This window comes from Myotis nattereri (genome assembly GCF_964212035.1).
Source record: "Myotis nattereri genome assembly, chromosome: 4".
Taxonomy (NCBI): domain Eukaryota; kingdom Metazoa; phylum Chordata; class Mammalia; order Chiroptera; family Vespertilionidae; genus Myotis; species Myotis nattereri.
The window spans coordinates 99,720,456-99,745,757 of NC_138079.1; the positions used below are offsets into that span (position 1 = coordinate 99,720,456).

The 25,302-nt window shown below is 43.4% G+C and overlaps 1 protein-coding gene across 1 annotated transcript in view; it reads left to right on the top strand.

Moving 5' to 3' along the window:
* The window catches only part of ADCY9 (adenylate cyclase 9), a gene marked incomplete at its 5' end in the record, with an annotated part of 141,118 nt that overhangs the window by 92,306 nt on the left and 23,510 nt on the right, over positions 1-25,302 (top strand). Inside the window, 4 exons of the mRNA XM_081088768.1 lie at positions 3,309-3,499; positions 17,761-17,865; positions 18,754-18,971; positions 25,034-25,136. Coding sequence (XP_080944894.1) covers positions 3,309-3,499; positions 17,761-17,865; positions 18,754-18,971; positions 25,034-25,136 — 617 coding nt within the window. The remainder of the gene's footprint in view (positions 1-3,308; positions 3,500-17,760; positions 17,866-18,753; positions 18,972-25,033; positions 25,137-25,302) is intronic.

Below are 25,302 nucleotides of genomic sequence, written 5' to 3' on the forward strand. Positions count from 1 at the left end.
GTCACCACCACATTTGGGGGGAGTAGGTTCCTGTTCCCACAATTAACTTTCTGACTCCCATATTCCCTACCTGCTTCCCACCCACTGTGACTGGCAGTTCCACAGCTCCCTGGCCTTTCCTAAGCCTTGTGCCTGCTCCCCACCCTCCCCATTGCCCCCAGCATGAAGACTCTTGGAGCTGGTCTACACCCCACCTGCCTGGTCCCAGGTCATCTCTGGCCATTCACCCACACTCATTCTCCTGTGCCAGTCCCACTCAATTTACTTCCATCCCTCGACTCTATCTGCCAAAAGCTCTCTTTCTGGAGGGCCTGTTCATGAACTGTTGCAGTAGCAACCACGGCCTGACAACAGTACCTCAGCACCTGGCCCTGCTGGCTTTCATCGAGCTGACCTCTCTTTGTCTTGCAGTTCTTAACGTGAAGGGCACTTCATCTAGGAGGCCTTCCCTAACCTCCAAGTCTTTGCAAGGTTTCCCTCCTGGGCTTTCCAGAGCACCATCACGTCCTCATCCTGCCTGCTGACTAGATCCCTCTTCAGGTGATAGCCCCGTACAGATAGGGGTCATAGCTGATGTGTTCTAGCTTGTTCTCCCAGTACTCATCACAGTGCATGGTACAGAATAGGTGCTCAGTAAGTGATGAATGAGTGATGAATGAGCAGTATCACAACAGTCACAATTCATAGTAGTAACAACAAACCTCAGGGATATGCTCCCCAAGGCAGCGTCAGAGCTTGTGACTGCAGACCTGGGCGCTAATGCTGCACCCTCCCTGGGGGTGGGCGTGTTCCTGCTTTGAAGCGCTTCAGCATCATGCATGTCTCAGTGGGACTCAGGCGGCTGCCCTTCAGGTCTGCTGGCTCAGCCTTTTCCCTGCTTTAGCTGTTACACCCCCAGGAAAGGCGTCCTTCACTGGCGCTTGCAAGGTCTGGAGCTGCACTGGCTCTTACAGGTCTGGAGTTACCAAGGACACTTGGTGGGTTTGAATGCTGACAGCAGGGCCTCTTTGGCTTCCTTGCCTTTATGCTCGGTGGCGTTCCTCAGGGAGCAGCAGCTTCAACCATAGCAGCCCCGAGCCAGCAGCATCTCGAAGGGAACACTCTTCTGGGGTCAGGACCAGCTGCTGGCATAAAGGAAAACCTCTCCCTTCAGTGGCAGCTTCTCACTCTCTGCAATAAAAAAAATGTCCCTCCTTCTGGTCTCCCAGGTTGCCGTGTGCAGTGGCAGCACATGCTCCCTCGGGAGTCAGGGGAGGGACCATTAGAGCAGCTCCACAGACTGGCCTTGTCATGCACTTCTGTGATGACCAGGACTCAGCCCTGCCAGCCCAGGACTCTAAGGCCAGAAACAGGACTTTTCTCTGATTAGCCCACAAAGGTTGAGTTTTTCAACTCTCCCAAGGGGAAATAACAAGATCAATTCAGTGTTGTCTGTGACAAGAGCCTGAGAAATTCATATAAAGTTGCTTTTACACTTCCGTTGTATTCTAGTTCATGTTCCCAATTCAAGATTATGCATGTAATTAGTTATAACTGTAATTGGGATGCGCATTTTTGTTTGAGGGAAAAAAGGAAGACCATAGTTAACAGTGAGCATGTTAACTATCTCCTTTGGGGTTAATTAGCATCTAAAATTACTTATCTAAGTCTTCTGATTCCCACCTGGGATTTAGCTATACTCAAGGATGTCTCTAGGTGTCTTAAAGGACGCTTGCCAAATTCTTAGAAAGTTGACTTAAAAACATACCGTAGAGTATTTTTTATGAGGAGGGAGGAAATGAACAAAGATTAAGTGATTAAATGGTGGTGTAATTATAAAATGATTAAGGATTATTGATTAAATAGTCCCTAGGTTATTTGATTAATTGACTTTAAAGCATTTATTAAATATATACGGAGTGTAAGAAAGCATGCAGGTTCAGCAGTGTAGACATGTCACCTCTTGATGCAGTGTTTCCATGATGGCTTTTCATTACCACCTTATGCTGGAGCTTAAACTCTCCAAGACAGGCCCCTGTTTTGTTCTTAGTATAGGGTGGGCCAAAAATGGGTTTACATTTGTTCATATGGAAAATAATACAATAATAATACAAGAATAAGCTCTGTGTTTTCCATACTCACAAATGTAAGCCTACTTTTGCCCATACTGTATAACATGCACCAGGCCTAAAATAAACATTTATTGAATAAATTATAGTTACCCCCTTCAATACATTTGCAGTCTGGTTAAATTCTAGTAAGGACTTCTGCCCTGGCTGGGTGGCTCAGTTCCTGGGAGTATCGTCCCAGACACCAAAAGGTTGCAGGTTTGATTCCCAGTCAGGGCACTTACCTAGGTTGGGGATTTGATTTCCAGTCAGGGCATGTTACTGGAGGCAACAGATAGATATTTCTTTCTGACATCAATGTCTGTCTCTCCCTTCCTCTCTCTAAAATCAATAAAACTTATCCTTGGGTGGGGATTTTTTAAAAAATGTTTTAAATAAGATTTGCTTCTTTTTCAGAAATTTGTTGATTGCGGCCTGGACAAGCTCCTCATTATTTCCCCAGCAGATAGTTCTGACTACCAAGAGCAGGGACCTACACGCCTGTTACAGCTGCTTAACAGTGTAGCGTACATTAATGTGTTATTTCAGCCTTCAGTGAGAATTGAAAGATGTAGGTTAATTGTCCGCTTAACCAATTTTTTATTTTTAAATGAGGATTTTAGGAGAGGATAAAATTTGCGTAGACTGCAGCTGGATGAAAGCTGAATGTTTTTGCTATGAATATCTGGATCCAACAGAAAATAGTTGATACATTTTAATCAAGGGAGGTTTTAATTACTCCTGTGGGTACATATTATGGTCTCACTTTTCATAGTAGCTTTGCCTATGTCAGGGGACATAGGTAAAATGGTCCATCCTCTAAATCCCTTACAACTAACTAGACCTACTATTGTATATGTCAGTGACTGGTATTGAGAGATGAAAACAAACCCAAGAAATGCAGAGGGGCCACCATCATTTGGCTCTGCTGCTGTCACAGAGGAGGAATTTTTTAATGCTCATTTCAGCCCTCAAAGGTAAAATGTGCAGCCATCATTTAAAGAAAACATAATGTGAGTAAACGGTGTTGCTTGGAGGCCAGTGTCCCCCTGAGGCTGCGCATCTCTGAAAAGATGGAAGTCAGTAGTAAAATATGACATATTCACATTTTCACTTTACTTTCAGCTTTTCAGGAGCAGGTCCTGCATGGAGAGCAAGAATGGAGCTGTATTTCAACCCAAGGCGGTTTCAACCTGTGCTGACTGTAATTTTTATCCATAGGTTTGAAGACATACCTGATAGCGGGTAAGAGAGCGAAGGAGTCTCATTGCACCTGTTCAGAGGCCTTGCTTTCTGGCTTTGAGGTCATTGACGGCTCACAGGTGTCCTCAGGTCCTAGGGGACAGGGGACAGCATCACCAGGGAGTGTCAGTGACTTGGCGCAGACTGTCAAAACCTTTGATAACCTTAAGGTTAGTTTTTTTTCCTACTTCTAAAATTTTATAATAATCTGTAGTACAACGTGTAAAATAATAAGCAGCCTTTGGGTCTCTTGCAGATGACTTGGGGTGCCCTTCCATTTGGTTTTGTGATTTTTTCATGTAGTATGAAAGAAGCAGCATTTTGCATTTTTAATCTTTTCTTTTTTGACATATTCTGCACTTCCATTTTCTTTCTGCATTGCATAAAGATGCTTCTCACTTGAGTTATTATCCCCTATTTCTGTGACCTATGATGTCGTTGGGGATTTCCAAAAGCTAATGATAAATGATAGTGAAGGTGATTCTCCTCACGTTTTGCTGGAGAGCTAGTTGGTCTCTCATTTCAGAGACCACTTTCTCAAGTATTTCTGTGTCTCCTGATATCGAATGTTTTCTAATTATTTTACGTTTTGTTGGTGTGGGTGAACCTTACGACGTAGCTAGCGGAAGGAGTGCAGGCTTGCCACGAATATCGTAGGACTCCATCACTGGGACAGAGATGCCCTGGCGGCTGCCGGGAAGTCCCCGTCTCCGCCGTGGCGAACCAGGGAATGAGTGTGCGGGCCGCGGGCACGTGGGCTCCGTCCGCCTCGGCTACGGGCTGGCCTTCGGTTTTCACATTTGACTCAGTTCTCCCGCTCGCACCTCGTGTTTGTTTTTACAGTGTGAGTATTGGCCATTCCCGTATTTTTTAAAAAGAGACAGTTAAGCCCTAACCGGTTTGGCTCAGTGGATAGAGCATCGGCCTGCGGAGTGAAGGGTCCGGGTTCGATTCCGGTCAGGGGCATGTACCTGGGTTGCGGGCACATCCCCAGTAGGGGGTGTGCGGGAGGCAGCTGATCGATGTTTCTCTCTCATCGATGTTTCTAACTCGCTATCCCTCTCCCTTCCTCTCTGTAAAGAATCAATAAAATATATTTTTTTAAAAAAGAGAGAGACGGTTAAAACATATATCCACTTCACTGTTTTGTGCTCTCAAATATTAACCTTAATGATATATTGGTCAGGATGATGGCCTCTTGTTATGGCTTTAATCCAGTCTGTTCCTTCTTATCCACATTCATTGACAGGTTTGAAATCTAGCTATGTTGGCATTTAAGCCTAACAGGCACCACACTGTGACAACCAGCCAGAGTATCCAGGTTATTTCCCTGTGTCAGAATCCACCAGTTACTTTGTGTGATTATTACATTCAGGTTTATTGACAGCACTCATATATCATTTCATTGTGTGCTTTGTTAACTTAGTGCAGGGTTTCTCAGCCTCAACACTATCAACATTTTGGGCCAGATAACTGTGACAGAGGCTGTCCTGTGCGCTGTGAAATGTTGAACAGTGTCCCTGGCTTCTACCCACTAGGTGCCTGAGCTCCCCCTCCTCCCATGGTGACAACTAAGACTGTCTCCAGCCATTGCCCAGTGTCCTTGAGGGGGCGGAAGGGGGGGCGTAAAATCACCCCAGCTATAGAGCCAGTAAGGTAGGTATTAGATCTTGTCTTCCCCATACTCTCTGTGACACATGCATAACAGCGAATGTATCTGAAATTTCCTTGATGCCTGTACACTTTCAAAACAGCCTCTTTGCTGGGCTGACGCCGTGCAGCAGTCAGAAAGGAGCTCTGGGTGCATCGAGTGTCAGTGAGTGTGGCAGGGAAGAGTCACGTCAGGGAGGAGCATAAGTACGGTTTCATTATCTGGGCAGAAACAGTTTCCTCCAGGCTTCAACCTGAACTGTATTTAAGTAAATAAATAGAGCTCAAAGCCAAAATAAGTGATTTGTTGTATTTGCTGCCATTTTAGATTTTGTGCATGTGAGTTTCAATCCATTAGGGAGTGCATTTGCTGACTTTGATTCTTTAAAAAAAATCTGGGTGGACAAAAACAATATATTTAACATATTCTATTACCTTGTATAAGTTTTCCAAATCATGATTTAAAGTTTTCTGAAAATCTTGTGATCTATTAAAGTTGACCATGTTTGCCAAAGGAATTTGAACCAAAAAAAAAAAAAAAAAATCTTTGGGCCCCTTCTGGAAGGGATAGATGAATTGGATCTTGAAATATAATTTCTGGGGTATTTTGATGGTGTTGGGGGGGGTGGGGGGGTCATAGGACACCATGACTAGGGTTGTCCCAGAAAGTTTGAATTACAGTTGGAGTGGAAGGAGCAGGAAGAGATAGAAGACCTGGTCTTCTCTTCAGGCTTCACTTTGGGAAGCCTTTGCCACACTCTTGCCTTCTCTGCTTCTAGTGCCTGAGGTGAGGATCAGGTGAGAGCAGGCGTCTGTGAGTGCTTTATAAATTACTAGAAGCCCGGTGCACAGTGGGGTCCCTCGGCCTGGCCTGCACCCTCTCACAATCCAGGACCCCTTGGGGGATGTCAGATAGCAGATCCAGACAGGAGGGAGCCCAATCCTGTACGTTGAGCATCTGTCCCCTGGTGGTCAGCGTGCATCGTAGTGACTGGTCATTTGGTTGCTTAGGCTTTTATATATATAGTCTAGAGGCCGGGTGCATGATTCGTGCACCAGTGGGGTCCCTCAGCCTGGCCTGCGGGATTGGGCTGAAACCAGCTCTCTGACATCCCCCAAGGGGTCCCGGGTTGTGAGAGGGTGCAGGCCAGGCTGAGGGACCCCACCGGTGCATGATAGGGGCTGGGGAGGGACACAGGAGGTTGGCCAGTGGGGAGGGACTGCAGGCAATTGGCTGGACCCCAGCAGCAAGCTAACATACCAGTTGGAGTGTCTACCCCCTGGTGGTCAGTGCATGTCATAGTGAGCGGTTGAGTGGTCTTAGCATAACATTAGCATATTATGCTTTGATTGGTTGAACAGACGACTGGACAGATACTTAGCATGTTAGGCTTTTATTATCCTATATAATAAAAGCATAATATGCAAATTGACCAAACTGAGGAATGACCAGTTGGCAGAGGGGTGGGGCCGGTGAGCAGGTGGTGCCAGGCCAGCCAAGGTGCATGCCACTGGGCAGAGGGAGGAGACAGGTGATTGGGGGGGTGGTGAGTTGGCAGCAACCAGTAGTGGTGGAGGGACGGTTGGGGGAGCAGGGCCGGCCGCTCACCTGCCAGCACCGTCTCCTGATCAGCCTGCCCGGTCACCTCCCACAGAGGGAGGCCACTGATGGTGGTGGTGGAGTAATGGTGGGCAGGGCTGGCTGCTCGCCAGCTGGCACCGTACCCTGGTCAGCCTGCTGGGTCGCCTCCAGCAGGGGGAGGCCAGACTGCAGCTTAGGCCTGCTCCCCCTGGGGATTGGGCCTAATCTGTCAGTCAGACATCCCCTGAGGGTTCCCAGACTGCGAGAGGGTGCAGGCTGGGCTGAGGGACCCCCGAGTGCATGAATTTTTGTGCACTGGGCCTCTAGTATAGGATAAGCACTGAGTAACTGAGTGAACCAATATGAGCTATTAGCCTAAACTTGAAAGGCAGAAAATTGAGGTCTGCCTTAAAGATTATATAGATTATAATCTGACATATAAGATGATTCCCTCAAGTAACAGTTTCTAAACAATAGAAATGTGAAATACCAGTTGCTTGCTCATTCATTTTTTGAGAAGGTTTTTCCTCTAAACTTGTTACTGCCTCATACATATGTCATTGACTTGTTGCCTTATATTGTCTGTTCTATGGTTAGTTCTTCTCATTAGCTGGAATCACAGACTAGCTCCTCCTAATCCTTTTCCAGGGTCTGTTGACTCTTCCTGCCAACAGGCTTTGATCTCCTATCACCTCATCTCGCCAGAGTTAGCTCTCATGTAGGTTTGTCACAGACCCCACATTTTCCTCCTACTTTGGTATAAGGCAGTGTTTCCTCTGTGTTCCCTTGAGCAGTACTTTCTCTGGATGGAAATAGGTGTCAAGTGTTAAAAAAAGTGTTCTGTGGTCAGGTAAATTTCGGAAGTTCCAGATTAAACAACATTGAAAAGGTGTCTTTACTGCGGGACTTCTCAGTGCCTTTAGTATGCTAATATGCATACAGTACTTCTGTCTCCAGAGATGGATGTGGTGTGCAGCATTCTCAGGCCTTGTAGACCACAGATTTCTTTTTTTAAGCTGCACCTTTTGGAAAAATGCTTGTCTAGTAGAAGGAGTTTCATGCAAGAAACAAGAAATTAGAGAAAAGGTGTTCAGTAAATATTCATCAAATGAATACATGCAGTCTTGGTCCTGTTGCTCCTCTTACCTGCAGTGCTCACCACTTCCCTTTCCCTAAAAACTCCTCTTTTCCTTTCATGGGTCACCTTCATTGCAGGTTTTTATGACTCCTCTACCTAATAATGCTATAACATTATAGCTACAAAATACACAATATTTAATATTTGCCTTATGTTTTTGTTATACGCCTTCCTGTGAATTCTTTGAATGCAGGCAGGGCCCATGTGTTTAAAAAAACTTATATTTTCCCCAAGTGTCCAGCATAATGCCTGGCATGTAGTAGATAATGACCATTTTCTTTTGGCTTAAATTTTTAATTCTTAAGTGACACACAGGAAGATAGAACTCTGTAGAGGTAGCCTAGAAGGCCTAAACTGAGAAGCTTGAGCAGAACTAAGTAGAACCAAGGTAATGTCTAGGAGTCATTTGTTTTCCCTCCTGGCACACCTGTGCTATGTGTCAGTAAGTTATTTCTCAGTACATACCTGGGGAATTCTTATCTAATATTTCATAAAATAGTCTGAGTATTATGATATCCTACCAAGAAACTAATCACGTCAAAGGACAAGGGCTTTGGTCCTGAGGTCGTAGGTCAGAGAGAACCCTCTCACAACCAAGCATTGGCTTCTTGACTGGCAGTGAAAGTTTTTCATCAGGAAGCCTTGGCATTGCAAAATGGGGGGCTGTGAGGTACACTGCTAGCACCGTGGCACTCGGCTCTCTGAGCCTGAGCTTCCAAAAATAGCCCTGGGATTTGGGATGGGGGAAGGAGGAGTCAAGAAGGGAGCCAGGCCCTGGCTGGTGTGGCTCAAGTGTTGTCCCATGCACTGACAAGTTGCCCGTTCGATTCCTACACAGGGCACATGCCCAGGTTGTGGGCTTGATCCCTGGTGGAAGGCATGCAGGAGATAACTGATCAATGTTTCTTTCTCACATAGATGTTTCTCTCTCCCTCTCCCTTCCTCTCAAAAAAAAAAAAAAAAAAAGTGAGCCCAGGAAGGAGAGTAGGACTCTTCATGTCACAATCATGGAAGGCAGCTTTAGTGCCATGGGAAGGGCCAGAACTCAAAGTCAAGGTTGTTCTCAAATCTTTGGCTTTGGTTAATGTGAGCAAGTCACTTAACTTCTCTAAGTCACAGTGAAATGATGATGATGAGGCAGTCTCTCAGGAAGTAATGCCCATGAATGCTAGGATTGTAGTAGATGCTCACTTAACACCAGGATGTGCATTCATTCACTCCATGTGGAGACATGGACAGTGACCACGGTAGGAGTAAAGGACAGGAGACATAGATACTGTGTTGATTTGCCCACAATGAGTCATTGTCTTGGGAAGATCTTGCCTTTTCAGCTTGTTCTGACTTGAGAGAGATTTTTCTGTTATTGCCCTTGATGGTTGCTGTGGGGGATGTAACCACGCTGTTACAGAATTTACCAGGCAACTGAAAAATACACAGGAGTACCGGAGGCACAGGAAAAACCCATTTATTTCCAGACGTTTCACATGTACTGGTACAGTGACTCAGGGGAGTCTGTTTCTCTTCAAATCCTAAGCAAACCAATATGGAGGAAGCTTTCCCTTTATACCCCTTTGGTTTCTTTGTCCCCCAAATATGGATCATACTTCCGGACCTTTTGCGGGCTTTGCAAAAAAGCCCCATGTGCTGGGATGGGGGAAGTGAGATCACATCTTAAGGCCTGGCCTAGTGCCAGCACTGATAACTCCATCTGGGGGTTATGTTATTGTTCATGGTTTATGGCCTCTAAAATGGGAGTAGTAATTTAGGTAAACAGGTCTTGCAGGACAAGATAATTAAAGAAGGGGCAGTGAAGACTATAGGCTAACAAGAATGTGCATTAGGTTACTGGCACAGGTTCAGATTGCTAGCCCCCCGAAAATGTCTCATTTTCCCCATCAACGTCACAAATATGTAATTGGTGTAGGGACACTTGGCCTGCTTAGTGTGATCTCAGCTCTACAGTGGTGGCCTGCTGCTCATTCACGAAACTGTGGATGATAGATCAAAACTACACATGCCAATCACAATAGCTGCTCTAATGTCTTTGTGAAGAACCAAGAAATAAAAACCAAATGTGTGGGTGGTTTCTTTTTTATCACATCAGTCCTAAACAGTGAACCGTGTGAGCTGTGACAGCATCTTAGTGCATCTCTGAAAGACCTCACTGGCAATGCACCTGCTTGGCTATCATTGTGAGTTTACCTTAATCTATTCCAAACCCCAGGCCTGTGTGCTCACCAAGTGAAAGTTTCTACATGTTTACAGTCAGTAATGAGGCTGATGGTATGGATTTGTCCACATAGGGAAATTTAGAGAGACCTGTCCTATTTTCAAAAGGTTTGTACTTTTCCTAGGAACCATCCTTCTGTGATAGTTGCTGTGACTTTGTAATGACTCTAAGTGATCACTTCTTTTATCTCCTTGTCATTTGTATTATTTGTATGTAAAATCATTATGAATAGGGTTAGCTGACTCAATGAGGAAGCAGAAGGCCTCTACTTTTCATTTTAATTCATTATAGGAATGGCAAAGGTAGTAGATATCTCCCTCTCCCTCTCTCTCTCTCTCTCTCTCTCTCTCTCTCTCTCTATATATATATATATATATATATATATATATATATATATATATACACACACACACACACACACATATATACACACATACACATATATAGCTTATAAATTATTATAAAGGATGGTCTGAATTGATAGTGGTGATGGTTGAACAATTCTGTGAATATACTTTAACCATTGAATTATGCACTTTAGATGGGTGAATTGTATGGCATGTTAATTATATCTCAGTAAAGCAGTTATAAGAGTAAATAGTAGTTTAACTGCTGGCTTTGAAATATGGATATAATGTAAGTTTTTTTAAAGGACTTTTCAAGTTTTATCTATATTTTTAGTTGTGTGTGTGTTTCCTTCAGTTAGGAGAAAGCACATCACATATAAATGGACAGAATACATGTAGAAGGAATGAGTGAAAGAGAGTCCCATTAGAACATCACAGTAATAAATGCTGCAGGCAAGATCCATCAATGAACTCTGAAATTAGTGGGTATAAGTTTAAGGAGAAAAGGGATATATGCATAGCCCCCAAACATCTCCTCCCTCCACCCTCCACCAGATATTTATTCATTATAAAGGGAAGAATAGTAATTTACAGTGGAAAACCTGATAGCCACCCCCCCTTTCATCACATGATGAAGGTAGCATCGTGATTAATAAGATGAGTGGTACCTTGTGCCCCCTGATGTGAGAAGGGCACATCACCTCTTTGGAGTTCTTCCTCAAATCCTAAACCTCAGTCAACCATGTGAAAGCATCAGACAAATCCAAATTCAGGGGCAATCTACAAAATAATTGACCAAGGTACTTCAAAAGTGACAAGGTCATCGATGACAAGGGAAGATAGGACCTGCCACAGACCAGAGGCAACTAAGGAGAAATAAAAACTAAACGCCTCCAGTACTCTCAGGCTGTCCGCTTCCTGTTCCTAAAGCTTCTGGGTTGCCTTTCTTTTTTTGTAACAGTTACTGCTTCTATTTCCCTCTAATATTTTGCAGCTATTTTTCTCTGGTATTTTATTAGCAGAAATCATCTCTGCGCCGGCTCACCAGTGGCATGTCGTAGCTCAGATTACAGGTGTTTCTGTTCGCTTGGAGATGTCATATATGCATGGCTGGGATTAAGGCTGCTGCTACCTGCCCTGAAACTCCTGCTATCATTTTCTAACGGTGTGACTTTGGCCAGTCCCTTCTCTTCTCTGCCTCAGTTTCCTCCTGTATAAAATGGGCTAATCATAGTGTCGGCTTCATAGGTGCTCATGAGGACTAAAATAAAGTGATATGGGCCTCGGTAAGCTGTATTTGCTATTAGTATTGCATGTTCCTGTCTGTCATGTTCAACCTGAACTTATTTTTTTAAATCCTCACCTGAGGATTTTTTTTTTCCATTGCTTTTTTAGAGAGAGTGGAAGGAAGGAAGGGAGGGAGAGAGAAAGGGAGAGAGAGACATTGATGTGAGAAAGACATATTGACTGGTTGCCTCCTGCATGAGCCCTTACTGGGGCTGGGGATTGAACCTGCAACCCAGGTACATGCCCTTGGCCAGGAATTGAACCCATAACCCTTTAGTGCATGGGCCGACGCTCTAACCACTTAGCAACACCAACCAGGGCTCAAACAGAATTTTGAGTTTGGAGAGTAAGGGGTGCCTCTGGTCACAGGACAGTTTGCCAAATAGTCATACTCAGCAGACTAAACAGGTAAAGCCAGGGCTTTTCTGATGTTTCCTCCTCGGTTCTCAGAAAAGAGGTTTCCCTGTTCCCTCCCTTGACAGTTATGAAAAAGAACAGCTGTTAGCTTAGAAATGATTTATCTTTTGAAGAGAGATAGCCTTGAAGAAAAAAACGATTTTATAGCTCTGTGCCATATACTCTGAACAGATTGTAGGGTACATGCATTGAAATGTGTTAAAAAAACAAATGCAAATGCACCCAAGTGTGTTAGAAAAATAGTTATAATCTTCCCTTTGAGCCTACGTCCACATTGGGGGAAGGAACACAGATAATCTGGGAAAATGCAGAGCTTGCTCTTGGGTGTTCTCCAAAGGGATCTCGGGTTTCCCAGGCAATAGCCAGCCTACTCTTTGGCCCATGAGGTGCTCTGTGTGGGGACCTTAGCTGCTCTTGATGAAGCTTCCCTTGGTGCTAGTGCGCCAACAGTGCCACTTAAAAGAACCAGGATGTGGCCCTAACTGCCTTGGTCACTTCAGAGAATGAGGCAGAGGAGATCAGAGTGCTAGGATTATTCCTCGGTCCTCCCTGTGCCAGGAAAGGAGACCAGAGAGAGGCTGATGGTGGTCGGGTCACAGAACCGCACTCTGGCCCCCGCTGTTGGCAAACCTTTGAGCATTATGAGGATTAATTGAGATCAAGTGCACGAGGCTGCAGACATGACCTGGATAAGGGCCTGGTTATCATTCACTGGCGTGCCCTCTGCACGTTGGCGTTTCTAAATCATAGCATCTGCTATCATGACAACTGTGCTCTTTATCTAATGTGCTTGCCACCATGCTTCCTTGTGAGTCAGTTTCTCAAATGTGCCTCCCAAGGCGCAGGATATCTCTGGTAGTTAGTTTCCCAACTCCTCTGAAATGCTGCCCTGTGAGGGCTTCTCAGGGATGGAGTTACTGGCAGCAGCAAAGGGGGAGAGCTGGACATTTAATGGGTTGGCAGACATTTCACAGAGGTGTCTGGGTGCTTAGCAAAAAGCAGTTTGTGAGATGCTTTAACCCAATTAAAATGAACCTGAAAATACTTAAAGGAAAACAGCTGTTGCCGATGAAGGGAGGCAACCCCACATACCCGTTCATGGGGGAGGCCTCCTCATGCAGAAGGCGCTCTCCTCACAGAGCAGAAGGGGCTGTTGAGATATGAGAATGTCTCCGTCAGGACAGATGGATTTCTTGAAGATTTTTCGTTTCATTTCTTTTAAAGTGTTAAACCCCCTTCCCCAAAGGAAAGCAGCTGAAGAAAAAGTAGAAAGACAAAGAGCAACATTTTCAAAGCAAGTGCAAAACTGGTTCTCCTGCCCAACCCCAGTCCCACTTTGTGGGCAGAGCTGCTGTGGGAAGGCAGAGTGAGCAGTGAGCACTGTTTGGGCCATTCGGAGCCCAGTCACAGGCCCTACTCTACTGCTTCACACGTGACCCCGACGGGCCGCCAGACCTCCCTGAGTGCAGACTCCTAGACCATTTATGAACATTTGGTCTGACAGTGTATGTCTGTGCCTTTGCTCCCCGAGGTTCTTTTGTGGGCAGCTCTACAAGACCTTATCTCCGTATTAGAACATTTTATCACAGCACAGTACAGGCCACAGATCCTCTCTTTGTCACAGGGATTTAACTTTGACTTGCCTATCTGTGAAGACCACTGCTCCAGGCTCCCTGGAGATTAGCTGGTCCCCATGGGCACTCCCAGTTTCCACTAGCCTCCCAATCCCTTTGCAGCCAAGGCCTTCATAGGAAGGGTGCAGAATCTGAGTTGTGTGGCCTTGATTCCTATCAAGGGGATCCTTTGTGAAGGGCGTGTGCCCTCTGCTGTCCAACAGGTTCGATGGTCCCTGTTGTATAAATGCATAAAACATCTTATATATGTAACACTAGTGTACTGTGGGAATTCCTAAGAAACAGATGGCCTGTTTTAAAGTGCATCAGGTGTGTGAATGTTCCCCACATCTCACGTGGTTCAGGGTTCAGGATCTGGAAGAGGGACTGTACACAAATGAAAGAGATGAGACAAGAAATAATAATTTGGGCTGAAACCGGTTTGGCTCAGTGGATAGAGCGTCGGCTTGCGGACTGGGGGTCCCGGGTTCGATTCCGATCAGGGGCATGTGCCTGGGTTGCGGGCATATCCCCGGTGGGAGATGTGCAGGAGGCAGCTGATCGATGTTTCTCTCTCATAGATGTTTCTAACTCTCTATCTCTCTCCCTTCTTCTCTGTAAAAAATCAATAAAATATATTTAAAAAAAAAAAAAAAGAAAGAAATAATAATTTGGAAATTGGGGGGCCAGGCCATAGCCCATCCCAAGAGGATGGACTCCACTTGTGCTCAGGCCTTGTCATCCTTTTATTTACTTTGGGATACACCTATAGCCCTTAGGCAGGCAAGTTCCAGTAACAGACAGACTATCTTATCAGTAAGGATTTACATGACTATCTGGTGGGGAAGTTGCTTCAGCTACCATTGTCTGGACTAAACAGTGGGTGCATAGCCCTGACCTTTGCCGGGGATCAAAGGCCACCAGCCTTCTGGGTCCACACCTCTCTGCTAGTGAAGGTAATGGGCGGCTTCCCGCAAGGTGTACTTGAGGAGGGAAAAATACTAGAAATGACTACGCAAGAGCAGATACCAAGGATGGCTGTTTATGATCAAGGACATTAAATTACCAGACGAACTGTCTTTATAACCAGAAAGGATAGTGACCAGAAGTTTTAATATTAAGTACCAACATTTATTGAATACTCACAAACACATCAAGCATTGTGAAGAGCCAAGTTGTGATAAATGCATGCATATCTCCACTTGCCAAACCCTCGCCCATGGCAGACATCACAAGTCAATCTCAGTTCTCCTCCTGTTGGGCCAGCACGTGGCCTCATCATCCTCAATTCACTGTTCTAGGAAGTCAGTCTCATGGGATTAGAGTCAGTGCACAAAAACCAAGCTGATTTAAAATACCGCTGACATGCTTTACTTGTATTGACTCATTTTGCCCTGATAATAATTCTTCAGGGTAGATACAATCCCTTTTACCAAGGAGGAAAATGAGACTTGGAGAGGATCTCTATTAAGTGGTAGAAGCAGGATTCAGTGAATTAAGCAGGATTCAGTTTAATTTCAAAGCCAGTGCCTTTAATCACTGTTACACTACTTCTCTAGTCTTAATGTTTAAACAGTGGTCAGAGAGGTAGCTGTTTATACTCTTTCATCATGTCTTTACGAGATTGGTGAATCCCTGGACCTTAAGGGTTTGACTCATTCTCTCAAACCATTCCCATACTCCAAGCTGTATCCACTCCACCCCTAGGCCTGCTTGGCTCCTGAAAAGGCCGATATTTCCCTAGAGAAGCAAGCCTACCACCACCAAAGTCAATTACTTCCAATACCCGCTAGGAGGCACCCATAGGACCATGCTGCACATGTCTTGGGCACATTTACTTCATTCCTCCTTTGGGGGCTGGGAGGAGGGGAGGAGGGTGTTGGGGGGAGATTGGATTTTGTTATATGAGAAGATCAATGGCCCCACTGGTAAAATGTTTTGAAGTTTAACTCAGATGATACCGAGATGTGCTTTAAAATAATTTTATTGATAAGTATTGACAATTAGAACATTTTACCCCCGTTAATAATGTCAGTTTTTAAAGAGCTATAAGCAGTTTTACCTAGGTGCTACTGTTTGTTCAGGTATGTTAGTTAATGGTTTGGCCAGCTCTTTTGGCATGTATATTTTCATTTTTTGAGGAATACAAATGTCCAAACTTAGCTTGTGCATTATATAAGATTCCCAAATTACACACCTCTTTAGCATCTTTGTTTCTTTTATTTAATATAGTGTGGGCCTGAACTCTAACTTGAGATGTGATGACACTTATTTTTAATTTTTGAAATAATATCTAGCCTCCTACAATGTTTTCCAATGCTATGCAAGGACATTTTTATAGTCCTAATAAATCTTTGCTGCTAAGTCTATCTCCTCTACTGGAAACAGTTAGTTGCTATCTCAATGACACTTCCTAGTTTAATGGATCACATCCTAAATAATAAAAGGCTAATATGCAAATTGACCAAACCACAGAATGACCGGTCGCTATGATGCACACTGACCACCAGAGGGCAGATGCTCAGTGCAGGAGCTGCCCCCTGGTGGTCAGTGCGCTCCCACAGGGGGAGCGCTGCTCAGCCAGAGCCTGGGCTCACGACTGGTGAGCACAGCAGCCGTGGTGGGAGCCTCTCCTGCCTCCGCAGCAGTGCTAATTATGTCCGACTGCTGGCTTAGGATGTCCGACATCCCCCAAGGGCTCCCGGATTGCAAGAGGGCACAGGCCAGGCTGAGAGACTCCCCTCTCCCCCCAAGTGTACGAATTTCATGCACTAGTTAATAATAATAGTAAATTTATTGAGAGCCAGAGATGATGTTAGGCTAACTATATACATATCCATTAAATCCTTACCACGTATCTTCAAGAAAAGTGTTATCATGCTTTTTTTATAGATGAGATAACTGAGGTGAGTGATTTGAACAAGGCCATCCAAAACAATAAGAATTCGAGGTGGGATTTGAACCCTGGTTTATGAGAGATGAAAGCCTTGCTGCCCTTTCACTCTATCTGTCAGGATTGTCTTGCCTTTCCTTTTCCAGGTCAGCTAATTTCTGTAAGCTTTTAAGAATCCTAGGTCTATACACAGGTCCCTCTGATTATTCAGCCTATTTTATAGGAACTGTCACATAGAGCTCATAGACCTTGGCGTAGTACCCTCACATAGGATAATGGCAGGTTGTTTGTTCAATAGCAGCTTTATTGAGGTATGATCCACATACCAAGAAAGTTACCCTTTGAGGTGTACAATTTGGTGCTCTTTAGTATATTTGCAAAGTTGTACACCATTACCACAATCAAGTTTAGAACGTTTTCATCACCTCCTAAAAGAAACCTCATGTCTATTAGATCACTGCCCGTTCCTTTATCCCTCTCCCCCTGTCAGTGCCCAATCTCCTTTGCATCTCTGAGGATTTGCCTTTTCTGAACATTTTATATGGATGGAATCATACAATATGTGGCTTTTTGTGTCTGCCTTCTTTCACTGAGTGTAATGTTTTCAAGGTTCATCACGTTGTAGCCTGAATCAGTACTTCATCCCTTTTTTGTTGTTTTTGTTTAATCCTCACCCAAGGATATTTTTTCTATTTGATTTTTAGGGAGAGTGGAAGGGAGGGAAGGAGGAGGAGAGAGAAACAACTATGTGAGAGAGACACATTGATTGGTTGCATTCTACATGCACCCCAACAGGGGCCTGGGATTGAACCTGCATCCCAGGTACATGCCCTTGACTGAGAATCGAACCCATGGCCCTTTGATGCGAGGGCCAGTGCTCCAACCACTGAGCAGCACCTGCCAGGACAATACCTCATTCCTTTTGATGGCTGAACAATATTCCATTGTATGGGTAGACCACATTTTATTGATCCATTCATCTGTTAATGGGCATTTGAGTTGTTTGTACCTCTTGGCTGTTATGGAACATTCATGTGCAGGTCCTTGTGTAGATGTGTTTCCATTTTCACTTTGTCAGTTTGTCTTTAACTCATCCTGGTGTGGTTCAGTAAGCCTTCCGTTTGGTTACAACCATTCTGTGTCAGTTTGTCTTTAACTCATCCTGGTGTGGTTCAGTAAGCCTTCCGTTTGGTTACAACAATAGAGGACTGTTTGAATTATATATTGTGGTCATCTTTTCTTGGTGAGTTCCTATGGTCTGTTTTTTCTTGTAGACCTGCCCTTCATGCAAAATTACATTTGCTCCCAAATTGGAAGCTGGTGCAGAAGAAGGAGCAATGCAAAATGGCTGTCAGGAGGAGCATAAAAATAAAAACAAGGTAACAAGCTCCTGGCTGTCATACCTGTCAGTTCTTCTCTGGCGCATTCATCTGAGATGACACTCCTGTTGTCAACTTCTCGGTTCTGGGAATACTTCCTTTTAGGTGACCCATTCCATACCTCTAGTCCTTTTGTGTTTTGAGCAGACCAGTAAAGAACAGGAATGAGTCAGAACTAATCCCTGAGAAGTAATGCTGAACTGAATGGGATCCCTAATGGGCAATAAGGGTTTAAAGACATGTGGATTGTAGACCTAGAAGTTGGATTCAACATATGGTGGACGGTGGGTTTGCAGAGAGAAGAGGGGACTTCAGGATAAGAGACACATCATGGAGAGGGGCTTGGGATTAGGGACAGCAGCAAGGAAGCTGCCAGAGAAACCTCACTTGGAACCAGAGCCAGGACTGGAGTGGAAAGCAGATTAAATAGCTGGGAAGGCTGGCCCTCCAGGAAACCTACTCCGGCACCCTCCACCCTCCACCCTCATGTCATCTGCCCATGGATTGTGCGACACAAGGTCCGCCTGTGTTGCGGACAAGCAGTCACCCTTTCCTAAGCTACAGCCCATATAGGTTTTCTTTCTCTGGATCCACTCTTGCACTTCTCCCAAACCTTCCCCATAGCCCTCTGGAACCCTGGTTCTGTGGTCAGCAATCTGAGAGCCTCAACCTCCCTGGTTGCCTGAACGCCTGGAGTTGCGATTTGACAAATCAGGGGGATAGGGAGAAGCAGGTGGGCGGCGAGGTTGAGAGTTTGGATTGGGACCGAGATTTGAAGGTGCAGCGTGCAGTGCAGTGGGACCCCAGCGGAGCAGAGGGGTTGGGTGGAATAGCTTGCTGCACACCCACGGGTCACCTCTGTGTCTGCTTCCCTCTGGCGTGAGGCAGGTTTCTGGAGGTCATAATTCCAAAACACAGAACGGACTCCTCAGCCCTCCCCAAGAGGAGAAGCTCACCAACAGCCAGACCTCTCTGTGTGAGATGTTACAGGAAAAGGGAAAGTGGGCAGGTGTCAGCTTGGACCAGTCTGCTCTCCTTCCACTGAGACTCAAGAACATCCGGGAGAAAACAGACGCCCACTTTGTTGATGTTATCAAAGAAGACAGGTAAGAGGGAGCTATGGGAATTGAAGTAAAATTTGCAGATAGAAGCCTCTCCCTTTCTCTAAATTACCTTATCTATCGTGTTGTCAATATATCACTTTACTTTGAAGTAATTTGAAACTTACAGAAACATTGCATGAATAATACAAAGAATTCTCTTTATACCCTTTGCCTGATTTTTCTAACTTTTAACATTTTACTGTTTGTTTTAGTCTCCTCTCTCTCTCCCTCTTTCTCTATAAAATTTATAATTTTTTTCTGGACCACTTGACAGTAAGTTGAATATGTCATTCTCTTTACTCTTTAATACTATATTTCCTAAATATAAAGATGTCCTTCATATAATCATAGTTATCAAATTTGGTAAATTTGGCATTGTTGTGATATTTTATATCTGTAGCACATATTCCAGGTTTTGCTTTTTTTTTAATCAAAACAAGCTTTATGACAGAGGGAGGGGAAGAAGAAGAGAGGGAGGGAGGGAGAGAGAGAGAGAGAGAGAGAGAGAAACATTGATTGTACATGCCCCAACTGGGGATCAAACTTGCAACCTAGGTATGACCCTGACCAGAAGTAGAACTCACAACCTTTTGGTATACAGGACGGCACTCCAACTAACTGAGCCACCTGGCCAGGGCTCCAGTTTTGTCCATTGCTAGTACTTCCTTTTTCTTCAGCGCAGGATTCTGCCCTGGGTCACAGGTTTCATTATGCAGTGGCATGCCTCTTTAGTCTTTTTAAATCTCAGGCAGTTCCTCTGCCATTCGGTGTCGTTTATGATGTTGGCTTTTTTGAAAAGTGCAGGCCTGGTTCTTTTATAAAATATTCCAAAAGTTGAATTTGTGTGACGTTTCTTCATGCTTACATTCAGGCTGGGCAGATATTACAGAAGGGGTGTGTCCTTCTCAGATATCATATCTAAAGGCTCCCCGTGTCCATTGGTCCCTCATTTGCATAGTAATTTTGATCAACCAGACAAGTATGTTTTAGACTTTTCCAATTATAGTTATGATTTTCTTCTTGTGCCTAATGAGCTGTCTGTGGGAAGACGCTTTATGATCATGTAAATATCACATTCCTCATCAAACTCCCCTAGTTTAATCTCCATGGATGGTTCTTGCCTAAACAGCCTTTCTGTGCTGGTTTAGAAGAGTGATTTCCCTGCTCCAGCACCAACTGCACAGTTATCATTTGGTGTCTAGCATTCCACTGTAAAGAGCCCCTCCCACTTATTCCTTCATCTACCCCTATATTATCAACCTGGACTCATGGAGTTCTGTTCTGTTTGACAGGATATAGTTTATCACTGTCCTGATTCTAGTTTGATGCTCTGGTTGTACCAAATCTGGCCTTGTGGGAACCCCCCTTTTGGCATGACTCCATCATTTATTTTGAGCAATTTCTTACATTCTATCTACCACAGCAATTTTCAACTAGTGTGCTGTGAGAATTTTTAAAACATGCAGTACCTGACTATTGAGTCAGGAGCACTGACCTCTTTTCCCTGAGGTTGTCAAATAAAATTTTTTTTAAAAAAACGAGAACCCCAACACAATAGCCGTCCAGTGTGAATGAATCAAAGTTATACCTTTTTATTTGTCAGATTGGCAAAACTATGATGTATTTTTTTGGTGTGCTGCAGAATTATAGTAATTAGTTTATGTGTGCCTGAGATGAGAAAGGTTGAAAATCGCTGGCCTAGCACAGTAGGATATATTCCAGGCTTGTTTTGTATCTTCCCTGCCCCCACTCAGGAATCAGATGTTTCTCAAAAGAGCCCTCACTCCTTTTAGTGAAGAATGGTATTTAGATGTGTTAGTTATCAATGCCTAACGTAATGTCATCATGGTCAAAGACATACTTTATGTGATTTCAGTACTTTACATTTATTGATTCTTGGTTTATAGCCTCACATGTGGCCTTTTTTTTTGGCGAACGTATCTTTGCACTTGAAAAGAATTGGAAAATATAAATAGACCGATCAGCAGTGAGGAAATTGAAACAACCATCAAAAACCTCCCGAGCCCTAACCGGTTTGGCTCAGTGGATAGAGCGTCGGCCTGCGGACACAGGGGTCCCAGGTTCGATTCCGGTCAAGGGCATGTACCTTGGTTGCGGGCACATCCCTTTGGGGAGTGTGCAGGAGGCAGCTGATCGATGTTTCTCTGTCATTGATGTTTCTGACTCTCTATCCCTCTGCCTTCCTCTCTATAAAAAATCAATAAAATATATTTTTAAAAAAATTAAAAGAAAAACAAAAGTCCAGGAACAGATGGCTTCACTAGTGAATTCTACCAAATGTTCAAAGAAGATTTAAAACCTATCCGTTTCAAATTCTCCCAAAAAATTGAAGAAGAGGCAATACTTCCTAACACATTCTATGAGGCCAGTATAACCCTGATATCAAAACCTTGCAAAGATGACACACACAAAAAAGAAAATTACAGACCAATATCTCTGATGAACACAGATGCAAAAATCCTAAACAAAATACTAGCAAATCTAATATAACAGTACATAAAAAAATAATACATCATGATCAAGTGGGGTTCATTCCAGGGGCACAAGGATGGTTCAAGATGTCCAAATCAATCAATGTAATACACCATATTAACAAAAGAAAGGATAAAAATCATATGATCTTATCAATAGATGCCGAAAAGCATTTGGTAAGATACAACATCCATTTATGATTAAAACACTCAATAAAATAGCAAAGTACCTCAAAATGATAAAGGCCATACATGAGAAACCCTCAGCTAATATCATACTCAATGATGAAAAACTGAAAGTTTTTCCTCTAAAATCAAGAACAAGACAAGGATGCCCACTCTCACCACTCTAATTCAACACAGTGCTGGAAGTCGTAGCCGAGCAATAAGGCAAGAGAAAGAAAGAAAAGGCATCCAAATAGGTAAGGAGGAAGTCAAACTGTCACTTTTTGCAGACGACATGATTCTGTATATAGAAAACTCTAAGGATTCCACCAAAAAACTATTAGAAACAATAAACAAATACAGCCAAGTTGCAGGATACAAATTCGATGTGCAAAAATCCATTGACTTTCTGTATACTAACAACAAAACTTCAGAAAAAAAAAATGGAAAAACCATGTTTTTCTCACATCGATGTTTCTCTTGGTCTTTCCCTTTCTCTTTCACTCTCCCTAAAAATCCATGGGAAAATATCCTCAAGTGAAGATTAACAACAACAAAAACAACAAAAAGAAAGCCTTAGCTGGTTTGGCTCAGTGGATAGAGTGTTGGCCTGGGGACCAACGGGTCCCTGATTCGATTCTGGTCAGGGGCATGTACCTTGGTTGCAGGCTCCTCTCTGGCCTGGGCCCTGGTCTGTGCTCATCCAGGAGGCTACCAATCAATGTGTTTCTCTAAGATCAAAGTTTCTGTCTTTCTATCTCTCTTCCACTCCCTCTAAAAATGAATGGGAAAAAACAATTCCTTTTGCAATTGCAACCAAAAGAATAAAATACCTGGGAATAAACTTAACAAAAAATGTGAAAGACCTATATGCTGAAAATTACAAATCATTATTTAAAGAGACAGAAAAACACACAACAAAATGGAAAAATATTCTGTGTTCATGGATTGGAAGAATCAACATAGTTAAAATGGCCATATTACCCAAATCAATATACCGAGTTAATGCAATCCCCATCAAAATCCCAATGTCATGTAAAAGAAATAGAACGAGAAATCATCAGACTTGTATGGAACCAGCAAAGACCCCAAATAACCAAAGCAATCCTGAGAAAAAAGAACGAGGCTGGCGGTATCACACTACCTGACTTCAAATTATACTACAGAGCTACGATAATCAAAACAGCTTGGTATTGGCAGAGAAACAGACACACAGATCAATAGAATAGAATAGAAAGCCCAGCTATAAAACCACATGTATATGGATAGATAATTTTTGACAAAGAAGTTAGGAACACACATAGAATAAAGATAGTCCCTTCCATAAATGGTGCTGTGAAAACTGGAAAGCTTCATGCAAACAAATGAAACTGGATTACAGGTTGTCCCCATGTACAAAAGTTAATTTAAAATGGAGCAAAAGCTCAGACCCAAAACAGTAAGTTACATAGAAGAAAATATAGATACCAAACTTATAGACCTGGGTCTTAGAGAACATTTTATGAACTTGACCCCAAAGCAAGGGAAGTAAAGGCAAAAATAAATGAATGGGACCATATCAAACTAAAAAGCTCCTGCACAGCAAAAGAAACTGACAACAAAACGAAGAGGCAGCCAAAAGGTGGGAAATGATATTTGCAGAGCATAGCTCCGACAAAGGTTTAATTTCCAAAATGTATAAAGAATTCAATTTGGTGTAAAACTCAACACCAAACAAAAAGCAACCTAATCAACAAGTGGGTAGAGGACCTGAAAATACACCTCTCCCACGAATACATATGAACAACCAGTAGATATATGAAAAGATGTTCAACCTCACTGGCAGTTAGGAAAATGCAAATCAAAACTACAGTAAGACACCACCTTGCCCCCGTTAGAATGGCCATTTTCAACAGGACAAGCAATAACAAGTGTTGGAGAGGTTGTGGAAAAAGGGGAGCCATCATTCACTGCTGGTGGGAATGTAGACTGGTACAACCACTATGGAAAGTAGTCTGTCAGTTCCTCAAAAGATTAAAGTCTAGAGCTACCATATGACCCAGCAATCCCTCTTCTGGGTATATACTTGGAAAACTCACAATCATGTATTTGCAAAGATATATGCACCCATGTATTCAATGCAGCATTATTCATAGTGGCCAAGACATGGAAACAACCGAAGTGCCCTATGATAGAGGACTGAGTAAAGAAGATGTGGTACATAATGGAATACTACTCAGCCATAAGAAAGGATGAACTGGCGCCATTTGCAACAACATGGATGGACCTTGAGAACATTATGCTAAGTGAAATAAGTCCATCAGAAAAAGCTAAGAACTACGTGATTTCACTCTCATGTGGGATACAAAACTGAAACTCGTAAACACAAACAGCAGTGTGGTGATTGCAGAGGGAAGGGGTGGGGGGAATGGGGTGGTCTTAATATAACAGGAGAAGATTTGACTTTGGGTGGTGGGCACACGGTGCAATATACAGATCTTGCAACATAGAAACCCACACCTGAAACCTATATATTCATGTCGACCAATGTCACCTCAGTCAATTCAATAAATTTTTTTTAAAGGCAAAAAAGAGAGTCCACTCTGTTGCAAAGGAAGGAGGAGGCAGATGTACAGTGAACTCTGCTGTGTGACAGGCACATGCTAGGCACTTCACCTAGTCCATCTGATTTAATTCTAGTAGTTATATATAAGGGAGAGAGACTACAGCCCCTAGCTGTGTTTGCCTTCTGAAACCATGCTAACATTTTTAAAAAATTTATAGCAATTTTCTGCAATAGAAAAAGGATATTAACTATTTGCTGGCAATCCATAAAAGAACCAGTTACATAAAGCAGGTTTCATTTCTGTGCTATCAGAGCCATTGAGTGTTATCGTTTTTCAGGTTTCACACACAATCTGCATTTGTGACAGTAGCATCAAAATTACACTAACTGTAATCACAATTTTGTGATAACATTCTGTTAGCTTTCTTTGAATGACAGGACAGGCGGCTCCGAATTACATTTTCATTGTTAGCCTTCAAATCGACCTAAGTGCTGTCAGTACAGGGATTTGCTGGTCCTTCAGAAGATGGTGTCCTAGAACAAAAAAGCCGCCTTCCTCTCATCCTGGATATCGGGAAGGTGTTTTCAAAAGCAGGGTTCTGCTGATGTGTGCTGTAATTATGGTGAATGGTCATTCTTTAGTGGGGGGAAACATAAAATGGCATTATGTTTAGCATCGCTTTCCAGAGATATATCCTAAAAGGGGTGGTCGAACCATGTCTGAAAAAGTCAAGTAGTGACTTTTAGATACAGCTTTTGTGATATGCTTAATGAGTGACGTTTTGGTAAATAATTGCAGTCTGCTGATAAAATAAATATGATTGTGCTTCATGTTGATCAGTTGCGTTTTTCATCTCTTCCAGCCTGATGAAAGATTATTTTTTTAAGCCACCCATTAATCAGTTCAGCTTGAACTTCCTGGACCAGGAGCTAGAGCAAGCCTACAGGACCAGCTATCAAGAAGAGGTGCATGTTCCTTATAATTTTACTGAAGAAACGTGTTGTTGTTACTGGACAGTTCCCAATTTGTTTTGTGCTTTGGAAATCTTCCTTGTTTTCCTGGGTGACAGGAAAAGGAAGGCTAATACTGATTTCCCACAATCTGCAAGCTCTGAATTGCATCTTTATGTGA